Source organism: Chlorocebus sabaeus, chromosome 4 (genome assembly GCF_047675955.1).
Source record: "Chlorocebus sabaeus isolate Y175 chromosome 4, mChlSab1.0.hap1, whole genome shotgun sequence".
In the NCBI taxonomy this organism is placed as follows: Eukaryota; Metazoa; Chordata; class Mammalia; order Primates; family Cercopithecidae; genus Chlorocebus; species Chlorocebus sabaeus.
In genome coordinates this window covers 93,996,768-94,023,900 of record NC_132907.1, presented here as the reverse complement: position 1 = coordinate 94,023,900, position 27,133 = coordinate 93,996,768, and the positions used below count along the sequence as shown (strand labels likewise).

Genomic DNA, 27,133 nt, shown 5'->3' with positions numbered 1-27,133 from the left:
TTTGTATTTTTAGTAGAGATGGGGTTTCACCGTGCTGGCCAGGCTGGTCTTGAACTCCAGACCTTGTGATCTGCCCGCCTTGGCCTCCCAAAGTGCTAGGATTGCAGGCGTGAGCCACCGTGCCCGGCCTCAGCATTTTCTTTTTTTTTTTTTTTTTTTTTTTTTTTGAGACGGAGTCTCGCTCTCTTGCCCAGCGTGGAGTGCAGTGGCCGGATCTCAGCTCACTGCAAGCTCCGCCTCCCGGGTTTACGCCATTCTCCTGCCTCAGCCTCCCGAGTAGCTGGGACTACAGGCGCCCGCCACCTCGCCCGGCTAGTTTTTTGTATTTTTTTTTTTTGGTAGAGACGGGGTTTCACCAAGTTAGCCAGGATGGTCTCGATCTCCTGACCTCGTGATCCGCCCGTCTCGGCCTCCCAAAGTGCTGGGATTACAGGCTTGAGCCACCGCGCCCGGCAGCATTTTCTTAAAAGGTGCTTTTAGACATAAAGTACAGATTCATATTGACCGTAATTGTGGCAATTTTAAATGTCTTGACAGCTTTAGCTCTTGGCCATTGACCAAATCGTTCCACTGCCCCCCACGCCCTCCCAGGCCCACTGCCAGCTGTATCCTCTTCCCCCCTCAGCCTCCTGGAGTCTGTGTTTTAAAGACAAATTACAGAATTCTCAGCATTGAGGTTGCAGCTGGTAAACTGGTCCCCTCTGGGGCCCCCTTGCTGGGGACACTGCGATAGTCTGTAATGAAGGGCTGAGTCTCCCTTTCACCTCGTCATGGTACGAACCGCACCTGGAGGGTCTTGGGACGGGAGCAGTTCCAAGTCTGACCCGGGCTGTGAGAGCCTGCCGTCTCCGGGCCTGTCACTCCCACAGCCAAGCAGTCGCCTCTGCTTTTCCAGGAAGAGCAGTTTGGGATGTACGTGGTCTACAGCAAGAACAAGCCGCAGTCGGACGCCCTGCTCAGCAGCCACGGCAACGCCTTCTTCAAGGTCATCCCCTCGGCCCACCCCCCGCAGCTGCGCGGCCCTCAGCCAGGCCGGAGCTGACCCTCTCCCCCGGCCTTGCAGGACAAGCAGCGGGAGCTAGGTGACAAGATGGACCTGGCCTCCTACCTGCTGCGGCCCGTGCAGCGCGTGGCCAAGTACGCGCTGCTGCTCCAGGACCTGCTCAAGGAGGGCAGCCGCGGCCCGGCCCAGGGACAGGAGCTGGGCGAGCTCCGAGCCGCCGAGGTCGTGGTCTGCTTCCAGCTGCGCCACAGCAATGACCTGCTGGCCATGGACGCCATCCGCGGCTGTGACGTAAGTGCCCCAGGCGCTGGCAGCTCGGGCTAGCTGGGGGGATTGGAGGCCGCTGGTGAGAAAGTCCTGGCCCAGCAGCAGCATCTTCTTAGTGACGTGCTGGCAGATTTGCCCCGGAGAAGCCCTTCAAAGCACAGCCTTCTGACGGCTGCAGTGGAGGCCACTGGGAGGAGGGTCTTCCCTGTCCGGGCAATGTCAGGGAGCGGCAAGGCCTGAGGCCCCTGGAGCCCCGGGTGTGACAATGGCTGGCAGGTGTTGGCTGCAGTTGCACAGGACATGCAGAGCAGGCTGGCTCTGAGTGACTGGGAGTCTGCTTACCTGGGCTGCATTGAAAACAGGTGGATGTGGGCGCTGCACCCCAGCCCTCTGTGGGAAGGCACTAAGGTCAAGCCCCGATTCCATGGGTGTTGGGGCCCGAGATGGGCCTGCCTTCTCCAGCTGATGTGAGGGCCCACCCTCCACGCCCTGCTCCGCCACTGGGGTGTTGCCCATCCCAGGCCAGGGGACACGGCAGCCTGCCGGAGTGGAGCCAGCGCCCCCACGCACCAGCCATTTCTCAGCTCGCCCATGGCCTTTGGGGAATCTGGGGTTGGGGGCAGCTGGGGCAGCCTTCACTACACTGAGCTGCACAAGCCCCACGGCGGGGTCTGGCGAGACCCACATGGCCGGTCGCAGGCAGCAGTGTGTGTGTGAGCGGCCGCGGGCCCGTATGAATGAGCCAAGGCCAGCCCCTTGGCTGTTCCTCTGCAGGTGAATTTGAAGGAGCAGGGGCAGCTGAAATGCCGAGACGAGTTTATCATTTGCTGCGGGAGGAAGAAGTATCTGAGGCACGTGTTCCTCTTTGAAGACCTCATCCTGTTCAGCAAGACCCAGAAGGTGGAGGGCGGCCACGACGTCTACCTGTACAAGCAGTCTTTCAAGGTAGCACCCGCCTGGTCCGATCGGGCGCAGGCTGAGCCAGGCCCTCCAAGGGGGTCTCGGACCCTGTCTCACCTGAGGCAAGCAGAGGAACTGGGAGGGAGTGAAGCTGGGAGGAGCCGAACTGTGATGTTTTGATTTCTGTGGTTCTTGGGTAAATTCTTGAAAACGTTAGCCCTCCAAAATCGGCAAGGAGACGTGTGTCTTCTCCAGTCCCATGTCCAGTCCAAGGGCTGAGAAACAAGTATATTCTCAGTCAGAAACTACATTGTGGATTCTGTACAGAGATGAACACGGGACGGGCCTTCCCCTGGCTCTGGGAGGTGCACAGAGAGGGTGAACACGGGACGGGCCTTCCCCCGGCTCTGGGAGGTGCACAGAGAGGGCGTCGCTGACGCACCATGGTGGGCAGGTTCCCGCTTGTGACTCGGCTGTGCTGAGGGAGGCCAGGTCCCTCCCTTCTTGACAGAGGCCATGAGGGTACATGGGCTCACACACAAGCAGCCTCCCACACTCGTGCGTAGCCTTGCACACTCATGGGCAGCTGTCCTGCACACACGTGCTCTCCCTTGCACGCTCACAGGCAGCCTCACACAGTAGTGAGCAGTGAGGTTTTGCCCACCCTGAGGCATCCCACACATTTGTCATTTGGTGTCTGGGTGACGTGGCTGCCAGCCCTGAGGAATTTGGGTAGCCAGTCGTTCAGAGATCTGTGTTCCTGATGGTGCCGCCACGGGTGTTTGCTGACTGCAGACGGCTGAGATCGGGATGACAGAGAACGTCGGGGACAGTGGCTCGAGGTTTGAGATTTGGTTTCGCAGGCGGCAGAAATCTCAGGACACCTACATTCTCCAAGCAAGCTCGGCAGAGGTCAAGCGTGCGTGGACCGATGTCATAGGGAGGATCCTGTGGAGGCAGGCGCTGAAGAGCAGAGGTGGGAAGATGGGGGCCGCAGGGCCTGCCCGGCTAAGGGGCACAGCTAGTGGCAGGGGTCAGGGCTGGGGCTGGGGTGAGAGCCGGGGGCTGAGTCCAGGGGCCGGGGGGCCAGGGGGCCGGGGGCCAGGGCTGGGACTGGGGCTGGGGCTGGGGTTGGGGACTGAGTCCAGGGGCTGGGGGCTGTGACTGGAGTAGGGGCTGGAGACTTGAGTCCAGGGGTGGGAGGCCAAGGCTAGGAGTGGGGCGGGAGTGGAGGCGTGGGTTGGGAGCTGGGCTATCGACCTTAATGCTGAGATTCAGGCGGTATAATTAAATATTGAGTTCACTTGAGCACAAAGTCTGGGGATGGCCACCTGGGAGGACACAGACTTCAAAGGGATGGGGTCATTGCCCCGAAGTGGGGAGGTTTAAGGGCCATTTGTATAGGCACAGTCTGGGGAAATGTAACAGGATCACATCATTTTCTATACAGGGCTGGGGCACAGTTACAGCAATTCGATTGACTACAGACAGCATTTTTTTTTTGGTAGGGGTGAGGGTATATTTTGCATTCCACATTAGGGACGGAATAGTCAAGGGTCTTCTGTGTCAGGACTGTCTGGTCTGAGCCAGGAACAGGGAGGCAAGGAGGCAAGGAAATCTCTAACAAAAGGTCAGAAATTAAGGGGCTGAGGTCTGTGACTCGATCTCCAAAGTCAACCTCCTTAAGGGCCTAATCACTCTGAGGATCCTCCAGTAGCCGGACCGTCCATTTTCTTCCTCATGGGCACCCAAGAGGCACACCCTGTCTGGGGCACCTGGGGGCCCTCGGTCAGCACTTTACGAGAAACTTCTTGGATCGGACCTGGTGGCACTCACACACGTGTCTCTCATGTCCACAAGCGAACGTAAACAAGACACTGCGGCCACCCCAGAGAGGGTCCCCCGCAGCTCTGGCTCCAGATTTAACCCTCTGGTTGACTTCCTGTCCCTGCCCTGCTGGTCTGGCCCCCATGGCCCTGGGAGGCTGAGCTCATAGTCATGAGAGGGCCCTCCCCAGAGAACTCATGCCCCACCCTGGGACCCCTCCCCCAGGCCTCCTCCCTCCTCCCTCAATGTCCACCCTCGTTTGCTCCCCCCTCCCCCGACTTCATCACTGGGTGTGCCTCTCTGTGCTTATTCCTCCAGCCTGGCGGCTGCGAACACCACCTTCACAGCGACCACCCCCTACCCCAGACCTTCTCCCACACTGAGCTCCAACTCCAGGGCCTGCCCCCGCACCTCACAGATAGCCAAAGCCACTGTAAACCCAGCTGTCCACCTCTACCCTACAAGCCCACCTGGCAGCTCTGGCCTCTCAGACCTGAGAAACTGAGGCACCCAAGCTACAGACACAACCAGGGATCCTGCACACCCACACCCCGCCTGAGCCTTGACCCCCTCCAGGTGCAGCCACTGCCTCCCCACCAGCCCCCGAAACTCTTCGGAGCCAGCTCTGTCGGGTACAGGGGCCCCATGGTCTCCCTGCCAGCTCCCCCTCTGGCCCCAGCCTCCTGGCTACTCCACACCCCATGGGCAGCAGCTACTTGGTCAGAGGCCTCATCTCCAAGATGCCACCATCCTGAAGAGCCTTCCTGGCCTTTTTCCTTCCTTTGTAACCCACTGGTCCTGCTTCCTGTTTGGGGTCCACCTGACTGTGGTGCACAAAGCCTCCCTGGGGATGATCTGTCCATTTCAACCCCTCCTGTGTTCCAAGCACTGGGAGCCTGCAGGAAATAGGCCCTGCCAGCCTTGAATAATCAGATTCAGAAAAGAGAACTAAGCTGATTCAAGCACAAAGCATGGGAATGGCCACCCCAGAATGCAGACTCCAAAGGGACGGGGTCTGTGCTCCCGAGTGGGGAAGCCGAGGCTTCACTTACAGAGGCAGAAACGGCTGCAGCCAACTTGACAGCAGCTCGATTAGTCCAGGTTGCTACATTCTGTGAGGAGGAGGCATGTTCTGAGAGATTCTTATCTCTGGTGCCTCCCGGTCATCCCTGACCACTTACCGGAAAAAGCGAAAGTTGCACCTGATGCTCCGCGACTCAGGGCATTGCCGGGCTCCTCTCAGGGTTCGGAATATCTTACAGTTCCCACAGCGTCGAGTTCAAGTTATTTAGTTTCACAGCCCTCCTCAACAGGGTCGGGGGACGGCTGAGCACAGGGTATGCACACAGGACTCTGCCTGGCCTGGGGATGTGCAGTGTGGCCCACAGAGCTGTCCAGGCTCTGCAGGTACAGCTGGGTTGCCTGGAAAGTGGAACCTGATGCTTCTCAGGTGTGTCGAGGACCTGGCACCCCCTCCCCATCACCTCGTTGGTCACTTGAGCCCTCTCTTGACTTCTCCAGTTTTGCCAGGGATTTACCAAATTAGTCTTCCCAGAAAACAGAATTTTGGTTTAATGGATTATCTACACACTTAGTTTCTATTTAATTAATTCCTACTCTTCGTTATTTTCTTGTGTCTACTTTTTTCAGTGTTTCATTTGCTTTTCCTTTCTACCTAATTTCTTGAGCTGGATGCTTAGATCATTGATTTTAGCCTTTGTTTTGTTCTCGTTTTTGTGCAGTATTTAAGACTATACAGACTTTTCTCTAAGCTTTAGCTGCATCCCACAAGTTTGTATATGTCATATGTTTATTAACGTCAGTTCAGTATATTTTCTAACTTCCACTTTAATTTCTTCTTGGACTCATCATGGATTATTTAGAAATGCATTACCTAATTTCCAAGATTTTCTAGTTAACTTTGTGATACCAGTTTTGAGTATAAGACCGCTTTGGTCAAATAATATACACTAGAGTTTATTATCCATGGAAGGTATCCAAGTGACTGGTGGCGAACCTGTACAGGTCTGCAGCAACCTCAATTCTTGTCTCCTCAGAAGAAAGAATTTGACTGAGGGACATAAGGCAGAAAAAGAGACTAAGGCAAGTTTCAGAGCAGGAATGGAAGTTCATTTGAAAAGGCTTTAGAACAGGAGAGGAAGAAAAGCACACTTGGAAGAGACCCAAGTGGACACTGAGATCAAGGGCCCCGTTTATCCTTATCCTAGAACTTCCCGGGCCAGCCCATTTCCTGTGATTCTCCCCTTAGGCTGGGCTGCCTGCATGCGCAGTGTGGGCCTTTCCCTTGGGATGTGAGGATACCCTGATACCCTGTGTGCTTAGGAAGTTGTACGCATCCGTGTCTGAGGCTGTCTTCCCTTTTCCGTTGGGGGACGTGAGGACGCCCCGTGTGCTTAGGAAGTTGTACGCATCCCCCTCTGAGGCTGTCTTCCCTTTTCTGGTGGGGCGCCCCCAAAAGGTGACATTCTACCGTTTCGTCTCTTAATGCACACAGTTGCTTCTCCTGGCACCTGCCTTCAGTTAACACTTGAGTGCAGCAGGCGTGGACCATCAGGAAATGCCCTCTCCCTGGCACTGGCTGCCAAGGTACCCGTTTTAGAGAGGCAGTGTGGTATATGCCAGGCCACCACCCGACATTCCCAGTGGGTGGGGAGCCCTCTCCTGCCCCGCTCATGCCTGTCTAGCCACCTGTAACAGCTTCGGTTATTTGAAAAGTTGTATGTCCCGGCATTGTGGTAAATTTTCCACATGAAGAGAAAGTGTGCTTTGTAGTTGTTATTGCAGAGTTCTGATCACGTTTTGAAAATTGTGTTGTTCAGATTTGTTATATCCTTATTGGCTTTTTGGCTGCCTATCACTAGGAAAAGTGTGTTAAAATCTCCCATGATGATGTAGATTTGAATTTGTCTAGTTTTCTTTTTGTTCTGTCAATTTTTGCTTTCTGTGTTTTGGAGCTAAATTATTAAGTGCATAGTAATATAGAATTGCTATATCTTCCTAGAAACAGAGCCTCTTTTATGATAATGAAATGCATCTCTTTATTTTTAGGAATGCCTTTTGTCTTAGATCTACAGCTGTCCCTCTGTGTCCATGGGGCTGGGTTCCAGGACTCCCCCACAGATACCCAAATCTGCAGTTGGTCTAGTCACTGATATAAAATGGCACAGTAGTTGCACATAACCTACACACATGCTCCTATATACTGCAAATCATCTGTACATTACTTATAATCCATAGTACAATGAAAATGCTTATAAATAGCTGTTATATTGGGTTTTTGTTTGTATTTTTAACTTTTGTTGTAATTGCTTTTTGTTCCAATAGTTTTGATCCTTGGTGGGATCTGTGGATATGGAACCCACAGATACAGAAGGCCGACTGTGCTTCCTGTTAATGTAGCTATTCCAGTTTCCTTTTGCAAAGTTGTGTTTACACAACACACACTTGTCCATCTTCTTACTTGGAACTTTCGGTGTTCTTATATTTGAGATACGTCTCTTGTAAAAGGCATATGTTTGATTTCACTTTTATCTTTTTATCTAATTTGACTGTCCTTGTCTTTAAATTGGAGTAGTGTGTTTATATTTAATGCAATGCGGGCATAAATCTAGAGTATCTTACTCTTTGTTTTCTACCTGTTTGGTGAGAACAGGGAAGTGAGAGAGGAGGGGAAGGCCATGGAGGGTGACTGATGGGCAGGTCCTTGCACACACCATCTAGAAGACAGGCACACCCAGGCACTGTCCCACATGCTGAGGGACCCCCACATGCTGAGGGACCTGGGTGGTTCTCTGCCAACTCCTGTCCCTCATCGTTGAGGCTCCTCCTGGGGTGTGAACCACCTGACACTTCTGTCCCGTCCACAGGAAGTGGGGGAACACCCCCCAGGCAGAGAGACCTGGGCAGCCACTGCCATGAATGAGAGCAGTCTGGCTGCCCCCAGGCCAGCTTTGCTCTGATGGCCAAGGATGGCGGTCCTTGCCTGTGTCCCAGCGTGGGGTTAGTTCTGGAACATTAGATCACTTCTGCTCTGCTCTCTGTGCTCCACCTGGAACTCTGACTACACATGTGACCTTTTTCCATGTTGTTATGTTTCTCGCGTGATTTCTGTGTTTCGATCATGTATTCCCTGCTTTTATTTGATGGATTTCAGTTTCCTTTTGAGACTCTCTGTCCTGTGATCTGCTTCCTGCCACATAATCCTGGTAACCTCCACAGCCTGAGACATCCAAACCTTTATCTCACGGATGTTTAATTATCTGGGGTTTTCCTCACCCTTTCCTCATTTTGTCCTTTCTCCTGGTGTGCCTGATAATTTTTTTATTAAGCAGTAGATATGATGTAGGAAATGTGCAAGGGTCATCTGAGGCCCAGGCTGGTGTCTTCACCTCCAGAGGATTTATTTTTGTGGGAAGAGCAGGGGTAGGTCATCTGAACGCACTCAGGGGAGGGGCTGCGTGAAGTCCGCCTCAGACCTTTGGGCAGCTGATCCAGCTTCTGTTTGTCCCACTCCTGGCAAAGTCCATGCTCCCTTTCCAGGTCCCCACTGAATGTCTGGGAGTTTCCCAGGCCCTTCCTCCCTGGCAATCCTCAAATTCCAGGTTTTATCTCCCTACCCTGTGCGTTGTCCGAAGCTCTCAGCCTCCAAGCTCCGAGCTCATCGGCCACCAGCAGTGCCCTGAGGGGTTAGAAAGGTGTCAGGTGTCCAGTGGTCTGTGAGCTCTGCATCTGCCCAGGATGTTAGCCCTTTGAGGCTGGATTGCCTCGTCACCTCCAAAACACCTTCAAAACATGTGTCCAGCTTTTCTGGTTGTTCTCGGCCGCAGGCTTGGATGTAAGGTATACAGGCAATCCCACTGCAGCCAGAGGAGGAAGCTGTCCCACATCCACACGCACAGCTCTAACCCTAAAACAGCGCTTCAGAGTCAGGGGAAGAGCAACGTCCTGTTCGCTGCCCAACTCCAAGCCCTGCATCCCGGGCAGCCACACTCGGCCCCTTCCCTGCAAGAGGGGACACTCACTCTTGATTAACCAGCTTTGCACGTTACCTGTTGGTGAAGGTGATCAGTAACTCTGTGCCTGCAGCACACACACACTACACGTCTTCCCGTTCTCCCAAGACCTCTGGAAATAATTCATACTATAATATTCTTCAGCATATGCATTAGGACTACATAAATGTAATTATGTTTTCTATCCTCATATATTTACTTACAATTAATATCATTTTTTTTCTTTGCTTAATTTGACCAAGAATAAATTCATTCCCAAACTCTCACCTTATGCTTAGCTCACCTCTCAATATTCAAACTCCTAGAAACCTGTCACTTTTGTCTTTCCCATGGACACAGCTCCCAGGCCTTTGACCCCTGCTCTCATTGGGACCTGCTGTGGGGCCCTCTCCCGCTTACCAGCAGACAGGGACCCTTCCTCACCCCCAGGTTGGACACGCCGTTTCCAAGGCTTCATGGCTTTCTTATTCTTGGTTACTGCCTTGGGCTCCCTGGGAGAGCTCCCTATGCGGCCGAAAACTGGAACGGGAAGCCTCAGCATCCTGGACCCCCATGCCTCTTGGGAGGCAGGGTGGGTAGGCCCTGTACACCCTCCTGGTTTGGGCTGAGGGCATTAGGGGTACTGGGCATCTTTGGGGTGGCGTTAGCCCCCGAGTTGCTTTGGAAACTGTCATGCTTTCTTCTGTCTTAGAACTCAGAATCCAAGAAATGGCATCCATGGGGATAGGCAACCAGCCATTCATGGACGTCAAGCCCAGCGACCAGGCCCCCAAAGGTACAGTGATAAGCGACCGGGCCTGCAACAGCATCATCAAGGGCACAGGTACGGTGGCCTCACCCCCACCCTCACTCGCCCTGCAGAGCGCACTGGGCCTGTGGCTGACACGTTGGGTTGGACGGGCATGACTGCAGGGGCACAGCCTGGTCAGCCTTTCGGACGGCTCTGATCCCGTTTCTGAACCTGGGCTGCACTTCTGGAGAGGAAGCCAGCCTGACCTGCTTTCTGTCCCTTTCCAGAGTCACAAATGAGAGGGCCCACCACGGGGTCCTCCTCTGACCATGCCACCCCCTTCAAGCGACCACACTCCACCATCTCGGACAGCAGCACCTCCTCTTCCAGCAGCCGGTCCTCCTCCATCCTGGGGTCGCTGGGCCTGCCTGTGTCCTCCAGCCCAGCCCACAGCCCCTGGTCGTCTGACATCAGAGCCTGCATCGAGGAAGATGAGCCGGAGACGGGCACCCAGGCCGCAGTGCGTGAGGGCGCTCCTGCTGTGTTGTGAGCCACGCACGCCAGGCCTGATGACTGTGGGGGTGGCGGTGCCCATCGCATAGCTAGAACGATACATAGGGAGCAGCATGCCAGGCCTGACCACTGTGGGGGTGGCGGTACCCATCACATAGCTAGAACGATACGTAGGGAGCAGCATGCCAGGCCTTACTGTGGGAGGGGCGGTGCCCATCGTGTAGCTAGAACGATACATAGGGAGCAGCACGCCAGGCCTGATGACTGTGGGGGTGGCGGTGCCCATCGCGTAGCTAGAACGATACGTAGGGAGCAGCATGCCAGGCCTGACCACTGTGGGAGGGGCGGTGCCCATCGCGTAGCTAGAATGATACGTAGGGAGCAGCATGCCAGGCCTGACGACTGTGGGGGTGGCGGTGCCCATCGTGTGGCTGGAACAATCCAGAGGGAGCAACATAGCAGGTGTCCAGGTATTTCCCAGGATTTTAGACACTCCCTAACACTTTCAAACAAATTTAAAATGTTGTCTTATTTGAAAAACAAACCTTCCACTCCCACCCAAGACAACATCATAGGAAACAGACCTAAAACAAGACAAAAAACAGACTAAACATGAAACAAAAGATGTCAAGACACAAGACATTTGGAACAAAGGACCATGATCCCTGAGAGACAGGAAAACGGAAGGTGAGCCTGGTGGTGGCCTCAGACCTCCCTCCGCCTTGAGAGTTTGCAGGCCTCCATGCAGGGAGGGGCCCAGGAAGAGCCCAGCAGCCTCCGTGAGTTGAGAGACCAAGTCAGCAGGACTTTGCAGGTCAGAGTGCCAGAGAGAGACGCCTGCATGGGGAAGGACTCACCAGATCAGCCCCTCCGGCACCCGGTGTGGTGCTGCCATTCTCACACTCAGACAGGGAGGCTACCAAGGCTGGGAGAAACCTTTGAAAAGACCTAAGATCCATTTCTGGTACTCGTGGGCTGGGAACAGGACCCTCTCCCACCAGCCAGACTGGGAAAACTCGCGATCTGTGAGCATTAGGTGGAGTTCTCAGAAAATCTTGCCTCAGGAGTGGGGATAATTAGCCCTGGACTGAGCCCTGCTCCTCACCCACCTACAAAATCATAAAAGCAAGACCTGAAATGATCAGACCATTCCCAGGTAATTCACTCCATCCCAGAACAAAGCTCCAGACGATCTATAGGTTACCAAAGTGTCCACACCCTGCGAGGTAAACTCTCAGTGCCTGACCTCTGAATGCCAGGCGTGCAGAGGAGCAGCCAAGTGCAGACACATCAAGGAGAGTCGCCCGGCAAAGGCAACCACCCGGAGCCAGCATCGGTGCTAGAGTCACAGAACTCAAACTGTGGCTGAAACCACAGCCCAGACGTCCAGAAAGTTAAGAAATAACAAGGAAGAGATTAAGAAGACCCAGACCGACCTTACAGGGATGAGCAACTACAATACTGACGGTGAAATACCCTGGATGGGGTAACAGATTGGATTTCACAGAAGAGACCATGAGGCACCTTGAAGATGCATCAGTGGAAGCTATTTGCATTAGTCGGGCCTCCAGAGAGACGGAACCAGTAGGAGATAGATGATGATTGATAGACAGACAGACAGACTGACAGATGAGAGGGGCCTTAGGGGCATTGGCTGACACAATTTTGGCAGGTCAAGAGCCCCACAATAGGCCACCCACAAGCTGGAGACCCAAGGAAGCTGCTAGTGTAGCCCAGTCCAAGTCCTGAAGCCTCAGAGCCAGGGAAGCCAATGGTATAATTCTCAGCCAGAGGCCAAAGGCCTGAGAACCCGGCGGCCACTGGTGTAAATCTGGAGTCCCCTAGACCCAGTGAACTCCAAACACAAGAGATACGAGTGCACATCATAATCCAATTGCATAAAACCGGTGACAAACAGAAAATCCTAAAAGCAGTCAGAGGACAAGGGCATGTTCTGTTGGGAGGCACAAAGCTGGTGAGGATGGCCGACTCCTCAGAAGCAGCACGGGTGAGAGACAGTGGAATGTACTAAGGAGAAAACTGCCAAATTCACATTCTGTACCTGACAAAATCTTTCCAAAACAATGGTGACATAAAGACATTTTCATACACACAGAAGCTAACATAATTTTGTCACCAGCAGACCTGCACTACAAGAAACATTAAAGGATGTGCTTCAGGGAAAAGAAGAATGAAGAGCATGGGCACCATTCAAAATTCTCCTCTTGTTATTTAAATCCCTTTAACCCATCTTCCATTTGCCCCAAGAAATGAGCGCTGGCAGTGAGCTGCAGGTTTTTTTGTCCGTTTGTTTCTGAACGGAAAATGGGTTAAAAGACGAGTGGCTTGGCCGGGTGCGGTGGCTCATGTCTCTAATCCCAGCACTTTGGGAGACTGAGGCCGGAGGATCACTTGAGCCCAGGAATTGGGGATCATCCTGGGAAACATGGCAAGACTGCACCTCTATTAAAAATAAAGTTAACTGACTGTTTAAACACAAATATTAACGTATCTGCAGTTTGTACTATACGTATAGGTGAACTGTGTGACCACAGTGGCCTGAAGGCTGGGAGACGTTGGATGTGATATGTGAAGTGAGGTGGTATCACTTGAAGGTAGATTGTGGTAAGCTAAAATGTACTTATAAACCCTTGAAACAACCACTAACAAAGAATTACAGCTTAATAGACTAACAGAGGAGATAAAATGGAATTTTTAGAAGTCCAGTCCAAAAATATGTAGAGAAAGAGGGAAAGGGAAGAACGAACTTGGGGGTGACACAGAAAACAAGTGGCGAGACTAAAGCAGCAGCAGCCGTCGCAGCAAATGGGGCCGCAGGATGTGAGTCACAGACAGGCCTGCTCTCTGGATTGGTGACCGCATGAGTCACTTCAGAGGTCTGTTCTGTGTCCAGAGTTGTCAAACTGCATGATTTAAAGATGTGCAGTGGATCGTATGTCACTTAAATCCCAACAAAGCAGTACTTTTTTAAAGTACAATCGGCCAGGCGCGGTGGCTCAAGCCTGTAATCCCAGCACTTTGGGGGGCCGAGACGGGCGGATCACGAGGTCAGGAGATCGAGACCATCCTGGCTAACATGGTGAAACCCCGTCTCTACTAAAAAAAAAATACAAAAAACTAGCCGGGCGAGGTGGCGGGCGCCTGTGGTCCCATCCCAGCTACTTGGGAGGCTGAGGCAGGAGAATGGCGTAAACCCGGGAGGCGGAGCTTGCAGTGAGCTGAGATCCGGCCACTGCACTCCAGCCTGGGCGACAGAGCGAGACTCCGTCTCAAAAAAAATAAATAAATAAATAAATAAAAATAATAATAAAGTACAATCATGCACACAGCACTTCCCCGCGGAGGCAGGGGCTGTGCCCACAGAAGTCGATTACCTCTGCGTCCTGAGTGTGGACAGCCACCATCACACAGCCCCAGAGGCTGCCCAGGCTCTAGCCTCACTCTGGCACTGCCAGGGACAGGTCCCTCAGGAACCCAAATGCCATTTCCCCCGTGAAAGCCACTTTGAGAGTGTTGCCTCAAATCAGAAGGCGTCTGTGCCTGGTCAGAGGCTGTGGACGAGGAGGCTGCTGGGGGCCCAGGTGTGCAGGGGGCAGGGCCCAGGTGCAGGGGCACAGTTTATGCCTGTGGTCAACCCACTGGGGAGCAAGGCTGGGGATACACCCAGTCCAGCAGGGCCAGCAGGAGTGACTGTACCATCCTGAACATGTCCTTGGGCCTCCCAGGACCTTGGTGCCTCCCATCTGGGCTGGCACAAGCCTCCAGTCAAAAGATGGGTCTCTCTCTTTCCTGACAGCATGGAGCCTGGATGTGGGAATGGAGCCACAGCAGCCCCACGGGAGCCCCATGGGAGCCTCACGACCCGTCGAGCTGTGGGATGCATCCCCACGGCCGGGACCCTGCAGCCTGCGGCTTGGTCTGGGCAGATGCAAAGGCCACCCTGCAGGGCTGAGGTGCCTGTGGGAAAGGAGGCGCCCAGCCCTGGGAGGCCATTTTGCTCCTGCTTTTTATTTAACCCATGGGGCTCGTTGGCCTCATTTTCTGTTTTTTGAGTTTCACATGCACAGCCAGACCATCCTGGAGCCAGCCCCGTTGGGAAACAGAGGCTTCCTGCTGCCAGAAGAGGCCCGCCGAGTTACATCCACACCAGCTGGACCTGGGCACCTCTCTCTCTGGCCTTCTGTCCACACTGGGGTTTGGCTCTGATTTCCAGAAGGCAGGGTTAGGAAACACCTGTTCCCAGGCAGCGTGATGCTTCTGTCTGAATCAGGCCTCATGGGCTTCACCAACAGACACAAAGGTTTCATTTGGACGGAGAACACGAGTTCTCATTTCTCCAGACTTCCGGGCCCATGAGCTGAAGTGGGTGTTGAGAAGGAGAGGTGGCCACTGTGTCCCTCAGGGTCACTCGCCCCGCCACATGAGGCCATTCCCGCTCAGCACTGGGGGTGCTGGGAGCTGAGAGCCCCACAGGGGACGTGGGAGGCAGCCCCAATGCATCCCCATCCACAGTGACACCAGCCTGGAGTCATCGCCGAGCACATGGAGGGACAGCCCTGGAGCCCTGGCCCGACCCAGCTTCTCCCAGAGTCGCTTCCTGATGCCTCCCCAGCCCTGCCCAGGAGGGGCCACAGCGGCCCCCTCGCCTCCACTGCCATTGCCTCCTTCCAAGCTGCCTGAGCTGTCCTGGGCGGTGAGCTCCAGGGCTCCCACCTACACCTGAGCACCAGGACCCCCAGGGAGGGTGTGGATCCTCCCTGCCCCCAGCCCACACCTCAGCACTGGGACCCCACCCCCAGCCCATGCCTCAGCACTGGGACCCCACCCCCAGCCCACACCTCAGCACTGGGACCCCCACCCCCGGCCCACACCTCACTACTGGGACCCCCAGGGAGGGTGTGGATCCTCCCCGCCCCCAGTCCACACCTCAGCACTGGGACCCCCACCCCCGGCCCACGTCTCAGCACTGGACCCCCAGGGAGGGTATGAGGATTCCCACCCCCGGCCCACACCTCAGCACTGGGACCCCCACCCCCGGCCCACGTCTCAGCACTGGACCCCCAGGGAGGGTGTGGGATTCCCATCCTCAGCCCACGCATCAACTCTGGGAGCTGGGAAGGTGTGTGATTTTCTCCCCCACCTCAGTACTGGGAACCCCCTAGAAGGTGTGGGGTCGGTCCCACTATCCTGAGTGCCCAGGGCTGGTGGTCAGCGAGGTGGTTTCTAAACCAAGTCCTGGGAGGAGCCATCCTGGGACTCTGCTGTGGACAAGGCTGGGGCTCCCGCAGTGAGCTCTAGCCCTCCCCGGGACCCTCCCACGGCCCCAGGGTGCCAGCTTTCGGATTGGCCCCATTCGTGGGTGGGTCTACACGGCTCCCCAGTGCCCAGCAAGAGTGTTTTTACATTCAGAGGCAAGGAAGGGGCGCCAGCATCTGCCCCAGACAACCAGGCAGGTACAGATGTCATCACCTCGGGGACAGCAGGGAGGCAACTCAGGAGAGGCTGATAAGACAGGACCGCGTCCCTGTCACCTTCCAGAGAAGGTCTCTTTTGTCAGGTGTCGTGAGGGCTGTGGGTTCAGCTGGGTCTGCGTCCATCCCCAGTTCTGGGGAGACACCCAGGCCCCTCCTGGGCGGCAGCAGCAGTGGAGGTTTGGGTTTTGGGGGAGCCCTGAGAAGCTGGGGGAGCAGGCCTTAGAGCACGGCACGCCCTGGAGAGTCCACGTCCCCAGACCCCTCGCGCCAACACGATTCCAGCCAACGGTTTCTTCCCTGTGGTCAGAACAAACCCCCCAAGCCTCAGGCTGGTTTTCCCAACAGGCAAAATGCTCCTTACATAAGGAAAGACCTTTCCTGACTGACCCCAAAGTAGCCGAGGGGACCTCACATTGCCTGGCCTGCCACCACCACCAGGCTGCCTGACCAGCTCACCACCTTGTTCCAGATGCTTCTGAAGCGACGCTTGCCTGGCCCCACCCCATCAGACATCTGCTGGGCAGCCTCACTCCCCATCCCGCCTGTAGCTCCCAACGGTCTCAAGGCCCGGTGCCCCGGTAACCAAGTGCACCAGAGGGCTGGCAGGGTCACACGGCGGCAGGGGGCCCATGGTCCCGGGGTGGTTGTCTTCCCAGGAGGCCCGCCTGGCAGGTCAGAGGGCAGCAGGAGGCCACCCCATCTCCCCGGGTTCCCTCGAGCATTCGAATCTCTGTCAGGAGCGGCTCCCCCGGCACCCAGGCATCCCTGGCACCCCCTGCCCCCACCCTGCTCTCAGGTGCCCCCTGCCAGGTGCTCTGACCACAGGAAACAGGAGCTCTCAGGGCCACTGCCAGAGGACGGATTCTGCTGCCAACCAGAGGTCCTGGGGCTGGCGGCGCTGGTGCCTGCCCTGGGCCTTCAGCAGCCCCCATAAGGAGAAAGCTCTGGCCTCCCATTCAGACAAGGCTCCGTCCTGGGAACACCCCTCTCCCAAGGTCACCCACATGGGGGCTTTGTTACTCATGCCTCCCAGACTGCTAGAGTTTTCACACTGCTGGACGTCCTGGCGGGGCTCACAGAGGACCCACCCTGAGACCCAGGAGAAGAAAACGGCCAGGGCCCAGGCTGCTGCCACCATCCCTGGGGGATCGGCACCTTGGCTGAGCCTGAACTGACCACCTGGGGCATCGGTCCCAGATTTAATTACAAAACGATGGGTGAACGTGGGTTCTGTGTGCCTGTGACATAAAGAGACTGTTTTCCACACCGCCTGTGAAATGACGCGAGAGCTTTTGTGTCAAACGTGTAGCTGCTATGAGACTGACGCTCTTGTTCCAGATCGGAGCAGCAGACAGAACTGGCATGTTTTAGGGTCCAAACCCTGTTGCCCACGGAAGGCCCCTGACACCGGCTGGGTGGTGCGGCCCCCGGGGAGCTCCCCTCAAGCTGCAGATCCGCCCTGCACCACAAGGTGGCCTCGCAGAGGAGCCGCCCGAGCTCTGGAGCGGAGGCAGGTGCAGCGAAGCTCTGGGTCCTGCCGGGCCGCACCGTGTGTGTGATGTCAGAGGCCTTGCTGGGTGCCAGGCCACGTCTGTGCTGTCACCGCTTTGAGGGGCAGAGGGTCCTGGGGAGAAGCCTGTGCAACGTGAGTAACAGACGTTTTTCTTTTGACAGCTGGGATGGAGGTGGGTCCTCCAGGGAGAGCCCGGTCCTCGAGAGCCAGACTTGTGCACAGGCCTGGAAATGAAGCTCTCAGGCAGGGACTGTTCACACCGATGGTCAGCACTGCTGCCCGGGGCCTGCAGTCACCCGTACTGGGCCTTGCCCCCTAGGCCTGGCCTCTGCTTCCCTCCTGGATGGTTCCTCTACCCCTGGTCCAGCAGGGACCCAGCACTGCCTGCCAGCTGTAGACCCCCATGCTCCTGCAGCCTGGAACTCTCCTGTCCTGCAAAGGTCATGGGGTGACCCAGGGTGGGAACACCAGACCCCCCTGCTCCGTGTCCACCACCCATGGCTGGGCTCAGAGTGTCTCAGAGCCGGGGTGAGCCATCCTAGGACCAGTGTACCCATGACCTTTCAGACCAGTGAGGGCCAGTGGGCGCGATGGTCCAGGCGTGTCCCCCACGCAGGTCTGGCCATCTCTGCACAGAACTGGAATCTCGGTTCATTTCGGTTTTAGCAGGTCCCGTGTAGTTAGCAGGACAGCACTTGAGTTAGGTCTGAGTCGTGGCATTTCCTGTAAGGAGCCCAAAGCCGTGGCCCCAGGTTGGGACAGCAGCGCCAGAGCTGGGCCTGAGACTGATCCAACCTGTGCTGCTGGAATGGGAACCCCAAGAGGACCACCCCTCTCCAAAAGAAGGGAAAACAGTAAGAGAGAGGGAGGCTGCAGGGCCCCAGACCTTGGCCAACCTTCTCAGCCATGGCCTCCGCCCTCCAAGACCCAGAGGCCCCACAGCAACACCAGGGTGTTGGGCTACACAGAGCCCGAGTAGGTAAAGGAAGGTTCTGGAAACCACTTTTCAGAACCCAAAAGGTGTCTGGGAAATGGTGTTACCTGCTGCTGTTGTAAACTGTTTACTCTGTATCAATAATGAATTGTTAAAAATTTTAATCAGAAAAATCAGTGGAACATGTTTTTCTACTGTGTCCTCCAAGATTCTCTTCTCTTGTCTTGGAAAGGGGCTGTGTGTCTGGGGAAACCTCTTGCACACCTCCTGAGGGGAGCCCCGGGGCCCACATCGGCCGGCTGACGGTGGCCACCCTGAAGGGTGGGGTTGGGGCCTACCCACCTCTTCACACACCCGTCCGCCTGCCGGACAGTGCCTGGGCCCCTGGGCCCCACCACGGAGTACAGTCTCTTCCGCATGGGTCAGCTCCCAGGGAGAGGCACTGCTCAGGCTCAGGGAACAAATCGGGGAGCGTCAGACAGGGAGGCTGGTGGGGGACCCATGACCAACACCCTCCAGGCTTGCTCAGCAGCCTTCCCCTCCCACTGCCATTTCTGTCTCTTTCTGTCTCCCCCTTTCTGTCTCTCTCGGTCTCTGTCTCTGCCTACCAGTCTCTCTCTCTCTTAGTCTCTTGTCTCTCCCTCTCTGTCTTTCAGGCTGTCTCTTTCTGTTTCCCTTTTTCTTTCCATCTCCCTCTCTGTCCCTCTCCCTCTCAGTTTCTGTCCCTTTGTCTCTGTCTCCACTCACTCCTGTCAGTCTTCCTCAGCCTCTGTCTCTCATGGCCATGACCCTCCAAAGCCCGAGGATATGTGGTGCCCTGCAGCGATGTGTGCAGCGATGTGTGCAGTGAGTTGTGCAGTGAGGTGTGCAGCGATGATGTGTGCAGCGATGTGTGCAGCGATGTGTGCAGTGAGGTGTGCAGCGATGTGTGCAGTGAGGTGTGCAGTGAGGTGTGCAGCGATGATGTGTGCAGCGATGTGTGCAGCGATGATGTGTGCAGTGATGTGTGCAGTGAGGTGTGCAGTGATGATGTGTGCAGCGATGTGTGCAGCGATGTGTGCAGTGAGGTGTGCAGCGATGATGTGTGCAGCGATGTGTGCAGTGAGGTGTGCAGCGATGTGTGCAGTGATGTGTGCAGCGATGTGTGCAGCGAGGTGTGCAGTGAGGTGTGCAGCGATGTGTGCAGTGAGGTGTGCAGTGAGGTGTGCAGCGATGATGTGTGCAGCGATGTGTGCAGCGATGATGTGTGCAGCGATGTGTGCAGTGAGGTGTGCAGTGATGATGTGTGCAGCGATGTGTGCAGTGATGTGTGCAGTGATGTGTGCAGCGATGATGTGTGCAGCGATGTGTGCAGTGAGGTGTGCAGCGATGTGTGCAGCGATGATGTGTGCAGCGATGTGTGCAGTGAGGTGTGCAGTGATGATGTGTGCAGCGATGTGTGCAGTGATGTGTGCAGCGATGTGTGCAGCGATGATGTGTGCAGCGATGTGTGCAGTGAGGTGTGCAGCGATGATGTGTGCAGCGATGTGTGCAGTGAGGTGTGCAGTGATGATGTGTGCAGTGAGGTGTGCAGTGAGGTGTGCAGTGATGATGTGTGCAGCGATGTGTGCAGCGATGTGTGCAGTGAGGTGTGCAGCGATGATGTGTGCAGCGATGTGTGCAGTGAGGTGTGCAGCGATGTGTGCAGTGATGTGTGCAGCGATGTGTGCAGCGAGGTGTGCAGCGATGTGTGCAGTGAGGTGTGCAGCGATGTGTGCAGTGAGGTGTGCAGTGAGGTGTGCAGCGATGATGTGTGCAGCGATGTGTGCAGCGATGATGTGTGCAGCGATGATGTGTGCAGCGATGTGTGCAGTGAGGTGTGCAGCGATGTGTGCAGCGATGTGTGCAGCGATGTGTGCAGCGAGGTGTGCAGTGATGTGTGCAGTGAGGTGTGCAGTGAGGTGTGCAGTGAGGTGTGCAGCGATGATGTGTGCAGCGATGTGTGCAGCGATGATGTGTGCAGCGATGTGTGCAGTGAGGTGTGCAGCGATGTGTGCAGTGATGTGTGCAGTGATGTGTGCAGCGATGATGTGTGCAGCGATGATGTGTGCAGCGATGATGTGTGCAGCGATGTGTGCAGTGAGGTGTGCAGCGATGATGTGTGCAGCGATGTGTGCAGTGAGGTGTGCAGCGATGATGTGTGCAGCGATGTGTGCTGACCCTGCCCCAAGTGGCAGTGTCACAGGGAGAGGTGAGTGCAGGCACCCAACAGCCATCCAATACAGTCAGTGCTGGGAGTGAACCATCAGGCACTGCCCCCAAACAGGCAGCGCTCACAGGTGTATCCCATTCCCTGCAGCATTCCCTGCCACACAGGTTGCAGACAGGACACTGCAGCTCAGAGAGAGCCGGGGGCTCTTCCAAGCCCATCAGGGAGGCTCCACCTCTCCCAGCCACTCACTCCATGGAAAGCAGGGAAGCATCCCCACCGGGTCCTTGGGGAGAATGAAAGGCACCGAGAAGGGGCAAAACAGCAGCTCCATTCCTGGCCACTTGTCTCACCCCAGATGCAAGGCAAAGTGTGGGAGCGGCCCCAGAGGTCACTGTGGAAAGGGAGCTCCTTACCGAGTGAGGAGGTGCAGGGGCCTGGCCTGTTCTCTGCCTGGTTGACTGTGGGGGGCCCAGGGCTGGGCAGCAGCCCCGCTTGGATGGTAAACAGGACCTGCCCACTGGCCTCACCGGCCACCAGCGCAAACACCTACCAAGACTGGCTTTCTGCGGCATGGAGCACAGGCCTCTCTGCCCAGCCTTGCCATGGGCTCGGGCTGCCCTTCTGTGTCGGCTGGGTGCCTGAGCCAAGCAACTCCCAACGGTTGGGTGCCCCGAGGCAGGGCAGACACAGGCGTCCCAGGACCAAAATAGCAGTCAGATGATCACAAGGCCCCATGGCAGGGCCCCCAGGGCAGGCTGCTCACAGCTGCTGCAACTAAAGATAGACGAGAAGGGCACACGTCTTGGGGAAAAGTCGTGGGGAGCGAGCACCCTCCTGTCTCGGGCCATGGGCACAATGAGGTCACTGCGCTTCATTTCTGCAGAAGCCCTGGTGTCCCACCCCCAGGTGGCCCGGCAGAGCCTGGACAGTGTGGCCCACAACCTCTACCCGCTCCTGTTCAAAGCCAGCTACCTGCTGGAGCAGGCGGCGGTGACGCGCGCTGTGCTGGGGCGCTGGCCCCTGGAGGAGTTCCGGCTGGGAGCGCTGCTGGGTCCCAGTGCCGACCACCCCCAGGACCTGCGCGACCGAGCCTGCCGGGCCTGCCTGGAGGCGCTGGTGCGCGGCCTGGCCGACCACGTGCTGCAGGACCCGAGCCGCCGGCGGCTGCGGGTGGCCGATCTCACGGGCATCCGAGACGTGCAGGTGCAGCGGTGCCCGTGTGGGAGGGCGCTGGGCAAGTGGGGCCGCACCCGGCTGCTGGCCAGGACCTGCTGCGAGCTGCAGGCAGAGCCCCTCGCAGCCGGGCGCCCCGTTGAGGTCCTCGCCGACCTCTTCGTCACTGAGGGCAACTTCGAGGCGGTGGTGCAGGCCCTGAGGCCAGCGGGCCCGGCCCCTCTGCGGGTGCACTGCCCCTCGTTCCGGGCGGACAGCCTGAGCCCCAGCCAGCTCCTGCACGTGCTGCGTCTCGCCGGCCCGGGTGCCCTGCGCAAGCTGGAGGTGGTGCACAATGTGCGGCTGCATGCGGGCCACGTGCAGCAGCTGCTGGCCCAGGTGGGCTTCCCCCGGCTGGCCTCGCTCACCCTGCCCACCAAGGCCTTTGATGCACCCCCCGCCTGCGCCTCCACTCCCGACGGTGAGGACCGCCTCCTCGCCTCCATCGCCCTGGAGCTCAGCAAGATGACGCAGCTCACCGAGCTCAGCGTGGCCTTCTCCAGGCTGACCGGGAAGATCCCGACGCTGCTTGGGTGAGTCTCAGGGACAGGACTGAGGGCGGGCTGGTGGCTGCAGAGGCAACCAGAGATAGTCCTGGGACTGCTCACCTCCAAGACCATGAGGCTGCGTGGCCCCCAGCCTCTTACTCCGGGTGTGGCCAGAGCAACAGGACAGTGCCCCGCCAAGGGGCAAGGGCACTGAAAGTCAGAGCCACCAGGAAAGAACCGGGGTGCCATGTGTGACCAAGGGATATGGAGAGAATGCCAGTTAAAAAAAGAATATGCAAATTACCAAAGAGACAAAACGGAAGTCCCTACATGGTGTGGGGAGTTGTCTGTTGTGGATTAACGAATCACCCCAATACCTGGGAGCTTCAAACAGCAAACACGGTTTCAGCTCAGAAATCTGAGCCCATCGGTGCCCGCGGCTCAGGGCTGCTGTCGGCCAAGGGTGCCAGCTCATCCGAAGGCGGGATCCTCCCATTCTCCCTCGAGGGAGGCCTGGGCTCCACGCTGCATGGACCTCCCCATGGTGGGACAGGAGGCTCATGCAGGATCCTCTCAGCAGTTCTGCGTGAAGCGGGCAGAGAGGGCAGCAGCCAGGAAGGTTCCAGGCCAAGGCAGCCTCAGGCAGTGGTGAGGGGGATGCCCAGCAGTGGGTCCAATGGGGGTGCCCAGCAGTGGGTCCTGGGAGGGAGACTGGTGGTGGGTCCTGAAGGATGGGCACTTGGCGGTGGGTATTGGGGGGGTCACCGGGTGATGGCTCCTGGTGGGGCAACCTAGCGGTGGGCCTGGGGGGCACCCAGTTTTGCATCCTGGGGGTGGGACCTGGCAGTGGATCTAGGGGGAAGGGGCGCCTGGTAGGTACTGGGGAAGCACCTAGCGGTGGGTTCTGGGGTCTGGGGGCACCTGCAGTGGGTCCTGGTGGGGCACTTGGCAGTGGGTTTTGGGGGGAAGTGGCTGGTGGTGGTGGAGGTGCCTGGTGGTGAGTCCTGGGATGGGGGGTGGCTGGCTGTGGGTCCTGGGGCGGCACCAGGCAGTAGATCCTGGTGGGGGATGCCTGGCGGTGGGTCCTGAGGGACGAGGGGGGGCCTGCAGTGGGTCCTGAGGGATGGGGGTGCCCCGTGGTGGGACCTGAGGGATGGGGGTGCCCCATGGTGGGACCTGAGGGATGGGGGGGCCCTGTGGTGGGACCTGAGGGATGGGGGTGCCCTGTGGTGGGACCTGAGGGATGGGGGGACCCGTGGTGGGACCTGAGGGATGGGGGTGCCCCGTGATGGGACCTGAGGGATGGGGGGCCCCGTGGTGGGACCTGAGGGATGGGGGGGCCCCGTGGTGGGACCTGAGGGATGGGGGGCCCCGTGGTGGGACCTGAGGGATGGGGGGGCCCCGTGGTGGGACCTGAGGGATGGGGGGGCCCCGTGGTGGGACCTGAGGGATGGGGGTGCCCCGTGGTGGGACCTGAGGGATGGGGGGACCTGTGGTGGGTCCTGAGGGATGGGGGTGCCCCGTGGTGGGTCCTGAGGGCCGGGGGTCCCTGCGGTGGGTCCTGAGGGATGGGGGTGCCCTGTGGTGGGACCTGAGGGATGGGGGTGCCCCGTGGTGGGACCTCGGGCAGGGGGCGTGCCTGGTGGTGGTTTCTCAGGTGGGGCAGGGGCGCCTGGCGGTGGGTCCCAGGCCTGGGAGGGGAGGGTGCAGGACATTCAGGTGGGTGCAGGTGCAGGTGGGTGGAGGGTGAGGCAGTCTCCGAAGGAGAGGGTGGGGATGGGGCGGACCCCAGCGGTGTCCCCCTGCTCAGCGAGGACAGTGAGGCCATGTCCCAATGCAGTACTGCTCTGGAGATCTCCCTTGGAGAGCTCAGGACCAGAGCAGGTCTCCCTCCAGCTGCCCTGTGTTGGAGCTGGGCTACCAACCAAGTCAGAATATGGGATGTGGGGCAAGGGGGGGTTTTAGGGTTAGCAGGTGAGTCAGAGGCTGGACTGGAAGCCTCCATGGCCCTTCCCAGCTCTGAAACTGTGTGGGCTTCATCTTTGTCGGAGTGGAGCGGTGCTGTTCTGTGGCCTCACCGCCCCCGCTGTCTGCTTTCTGAGCGGACATTCTCATGGCCACATGCACCACTTTTCTCAGACAACACAAAAGCAGTTGTTGACAAAACAAACTTACCATTTAGGTGCTGAGGACAAAAGCCAGACCTCTGGGTACAGCTGACTTCACCACGCGGCAGCCGGCAGTCATGGCCCACACTAAGCGAAGGCACGTGGTTGTGCTCCGGTAAAATGTTATTTGTGGACACCGAGTTTGAATTTCATGTAACTTTCACGTTTCACAAACTATTATATAAACATAACAACCACTCCTAGCTCGTAGACTGTATGAAATTAGGTGGTGGCTGGACATGGCAGTGTGTTGACCCCGTGATGGACAAACGGGTTGTCCATCTCAGGCGAATGTTCCCAGCTCAGGCGAATGGGACCCTCCTCTCACCTGTGCTCTTTTCCCCGTGTTCTGCAGCCCCCTGCAGACCCCGCTGCGAGTGCTGGACCTGGCCAACTGTGCCCTGAACCACGCAGACATGGCCTTCTTGGCAGACTGTGCCCACGCTGCTCACCTGGAGGTGCTGGACCTGAGTGGACACAACCTGGTCAGCCTGTTCCCCTCGACCTTCTTCAGGCTGCTCGGCCAGGCTGCCCGGACACTGAGGATCCTGACGCTGGAGGAGTGTGGCATCGTAGACAGCCACGTTGGCATGCTGATCCTGGGCCTGAGCCCCTGCCACCGGCTGCGCCAGCTCAAGTTCCTCGGGAACCCGCTGTCGGCCCGCGCCCTCCGGCGCCTCTTCACAGCGCTCTGTGAGCTCCCCGAGCTGCGCTGCATCGAGTTTCCGGTGCCCAAGGACTGCTACCCCGAGGGTGCCGCCTACCCCCAGGACGAGCTGGCCATGTCCAAGTTCGACCAGCAGAAATATGACGAGATCGCCGAGGAACTGCGTGCCGTGCTGCTGCGGGCGGACCGAGAGGACATCCAGGTCTCCACGCCCCTCTTTGGAAGTTTCGACCCAGACATTCAAGAAACAAGCAATGAGCTTGGCACTTTCTTGCTGCAAGCTTTCAAAAACGCTCTAGAAAACTTCTCCAGAGCACTCAGACAAATAGAGTAGTTCCTCCACTCGCACCAGCGACAGGTCTTGCATTTCAGCCTGCAGGTGCCCTGGGCTTCGGTCCTGGATCCGAGGCTTGGGCCCGGCATTCATCCCCACCACCACCACCACCAAAAGCAGTTCTTAGTGAAAATTGTAGGCGTGCCTGTTAAGCGCTGTAGAAGAGGAAGCCTTCCAGGAGAGGTGCCATGCGGTGCCCTTTAGTGGCAGCAAAGCAAGGTCCTGGAGGCAGGGGAAGCCACCGAGAGAGTGACTGAGGGTCAGTGGGGGCAGACGCCACATGGCAAAGGGCAGAGAAGTCCGGGAGGTGTGAGGAGCGGCCGACCTGACCTCGGCGCATCCGGGCACTGGCCGCAAGATGAAGCCTCAGGGGACAGATGTGACTGGGCGCCACAGCAGGGAGGGGGAGGGGAACAGAGAGCATCACACAAACTGCACAAAACAAGCAGCCCATGAAAAACAACCGAGAAAAAGAGGTGAAAAACGAACAGCAAACCGGACCCTGCTTCCTCCAGCAGGAGGCTCCCACCTGCTGCTGGTCACATCCTGCTTTCTGCACCTGCCGCTCACGGGACGCAGTGGGCCTGCAGGGAATGCCGGGTTTTTGGTTGCTGTTAGCGACTTTTCTTCTCGCTTTGTGTAGCCCCCCAGAACTGTGAGGGGCATCCGAGTGGGTGAGCACAGGCGTCCCCTGAAGAGCCGCCCGGACCAGGGCGTTCAGCGCTGTGGGGAGGCCTCCGCCCCACTGCTCCACTGTTTCTCGCCAGCATTCACTGTGTCCCGCAGGGCTCCAGGCTCAGACTGACGGGAGCTATGCCAGGTGTTTACCTGAAGGCCTAGCACTTGACCAGCCCCTGGAGAAGCTACAACCACCTAAGACACATTTGGACTTGGTGTCCACCGAGAATGACTTTGTGCAAAGAAACGGCTGAGCACTGGAATAACTAAACGCAAAGAAAATGTGATTTCAGTGCAGTTCAGACAGGCGAGTGCTTGGTGTGGTTAAGTCCTCCTCAGACCCAAAACCAGGGATCTGAGTCACTGTGTGCCCATGGCTCTGCTCAAAAGTCACACCCCATGACAGCGCCCACCACGGGTGTGTCCCCACCCCAGGGTCCCGTGTCACCCCCTCCTGTGTCACCCCCTCCCCATGTGTTTCCACCCCAGGGCCCCCATGTCACCCCCTTCCCAGGTGTGTCCCCACCCCAGGGGCCCCGTGTCACCCTCTCGTCAGGTGTCACCCCGAGTGTGTCCCCACCCCTGCTGCCCCGTGTCACCTCCTCCCAGAGTGTGTCCCCACCCCAATGGCCCCCGTGTCACCCTACCCCAGGTGTCTTCACCCCAGCCGCCCCCACATCACCCCCACCCAGGCTTGTCCTCATCCCCTTTGTGCTTCTGCCCCAGGTGTGTCCAGATCCTTCTCTGCCCAGGGTAGGGGTTTGCCTAGGAGTTGGGTACCCAGCACGAGTGCCTGCCTCCCAGGGGCATGTCAGGAATGGATGGTCCCCCGCCGAGTGAACAGATATGGTGACTTCCGCCTCCCCACATTCGTCTCTGCCTGCCCTGCAACTACCGAAGTCCCCTCTGCACACTGCAGGCAGCGCTACTGGAGCCTCGTCCAGGGACATGGCTTGATGTTGCGGCCAGCTCTTGGAAAGGGGCGGGGAAGGTGCTGGGCCAACATTTGTAATGACTTCTAACTGTAAAGCACAGAGTGGCTGCCACTGCTTTATGTCTGGATTTTTATTGTAAGACTCAGTCTCTGGGCGGCATGGTGACCAACCTGAAGGCCTGTGGCAGTGGAGAAGGGCCCAGGGTGCTGGGTGTCCTGAGGCCTGGGATTGGGTGGGGCACACAG

General features: G+C 57.4%; 2 protein-coding genes across 2 annotated transcripts in view; both read left to right on the top strand.

The window, feature by feature from the left end:
- Positions 1–13,425, top strand: part of PLEKHG4B (pleckstrin homology and RhoGEF domain containing G4B) — an 88,584-nt gene extending 75,159 nt beyond the window's left edge. Inside the window, exons 15-20 of the mRNA XM_007961049.3 lie at positions 896–985; positions 1,064–1,294; positions 2,045–2,215; positions 2,966–3,146; positions 9,722–9,853; positions 10,048–13,425. Of these exons, the coding sequence (XP_007959240.3) occupies positions 896–985; positions 1,064–1,294; positions 2,045–2,215; positions 2,966–3,146; positions 9,722–9,853; positions 10,048–10,310 (1,068 nt within the window). The 3' untranslated portion in view covers positions 10,311–13,425. The remainder of the gene's footprint in view (positions 1–895; positions 986–1,063; positions 1,295–2,044; positions 2,216–2,965; positions 3,147–9,721; positions 9,854–10,047) is intronic.
- Positions 13,426–21,052: 7,627 nt separating this feature from the next.
- LRRC14B (leucine rich repeat containing 14B) lies at positions 21,053–26,250 on the top strand. Its single transcript, XM_007961053.3, has 2 exons — positions 21,053–22,151; positions 24,630–26,250. The coding sequence occupies exons 1-2, from the start codon at positions 21,124–21,126 to the stop codon at positions 25,273–25,275; spliced, it is 1,674 nt and encodes a 557-aa protein (XP_007959244.3). The 5' UTR covers positions 21,053–21,123; the 3' UTR covers positions 25,276–26,250.
- The last annotated feature ends 883 nt before the right edge of the window (positions 26,251–27,133 follow it).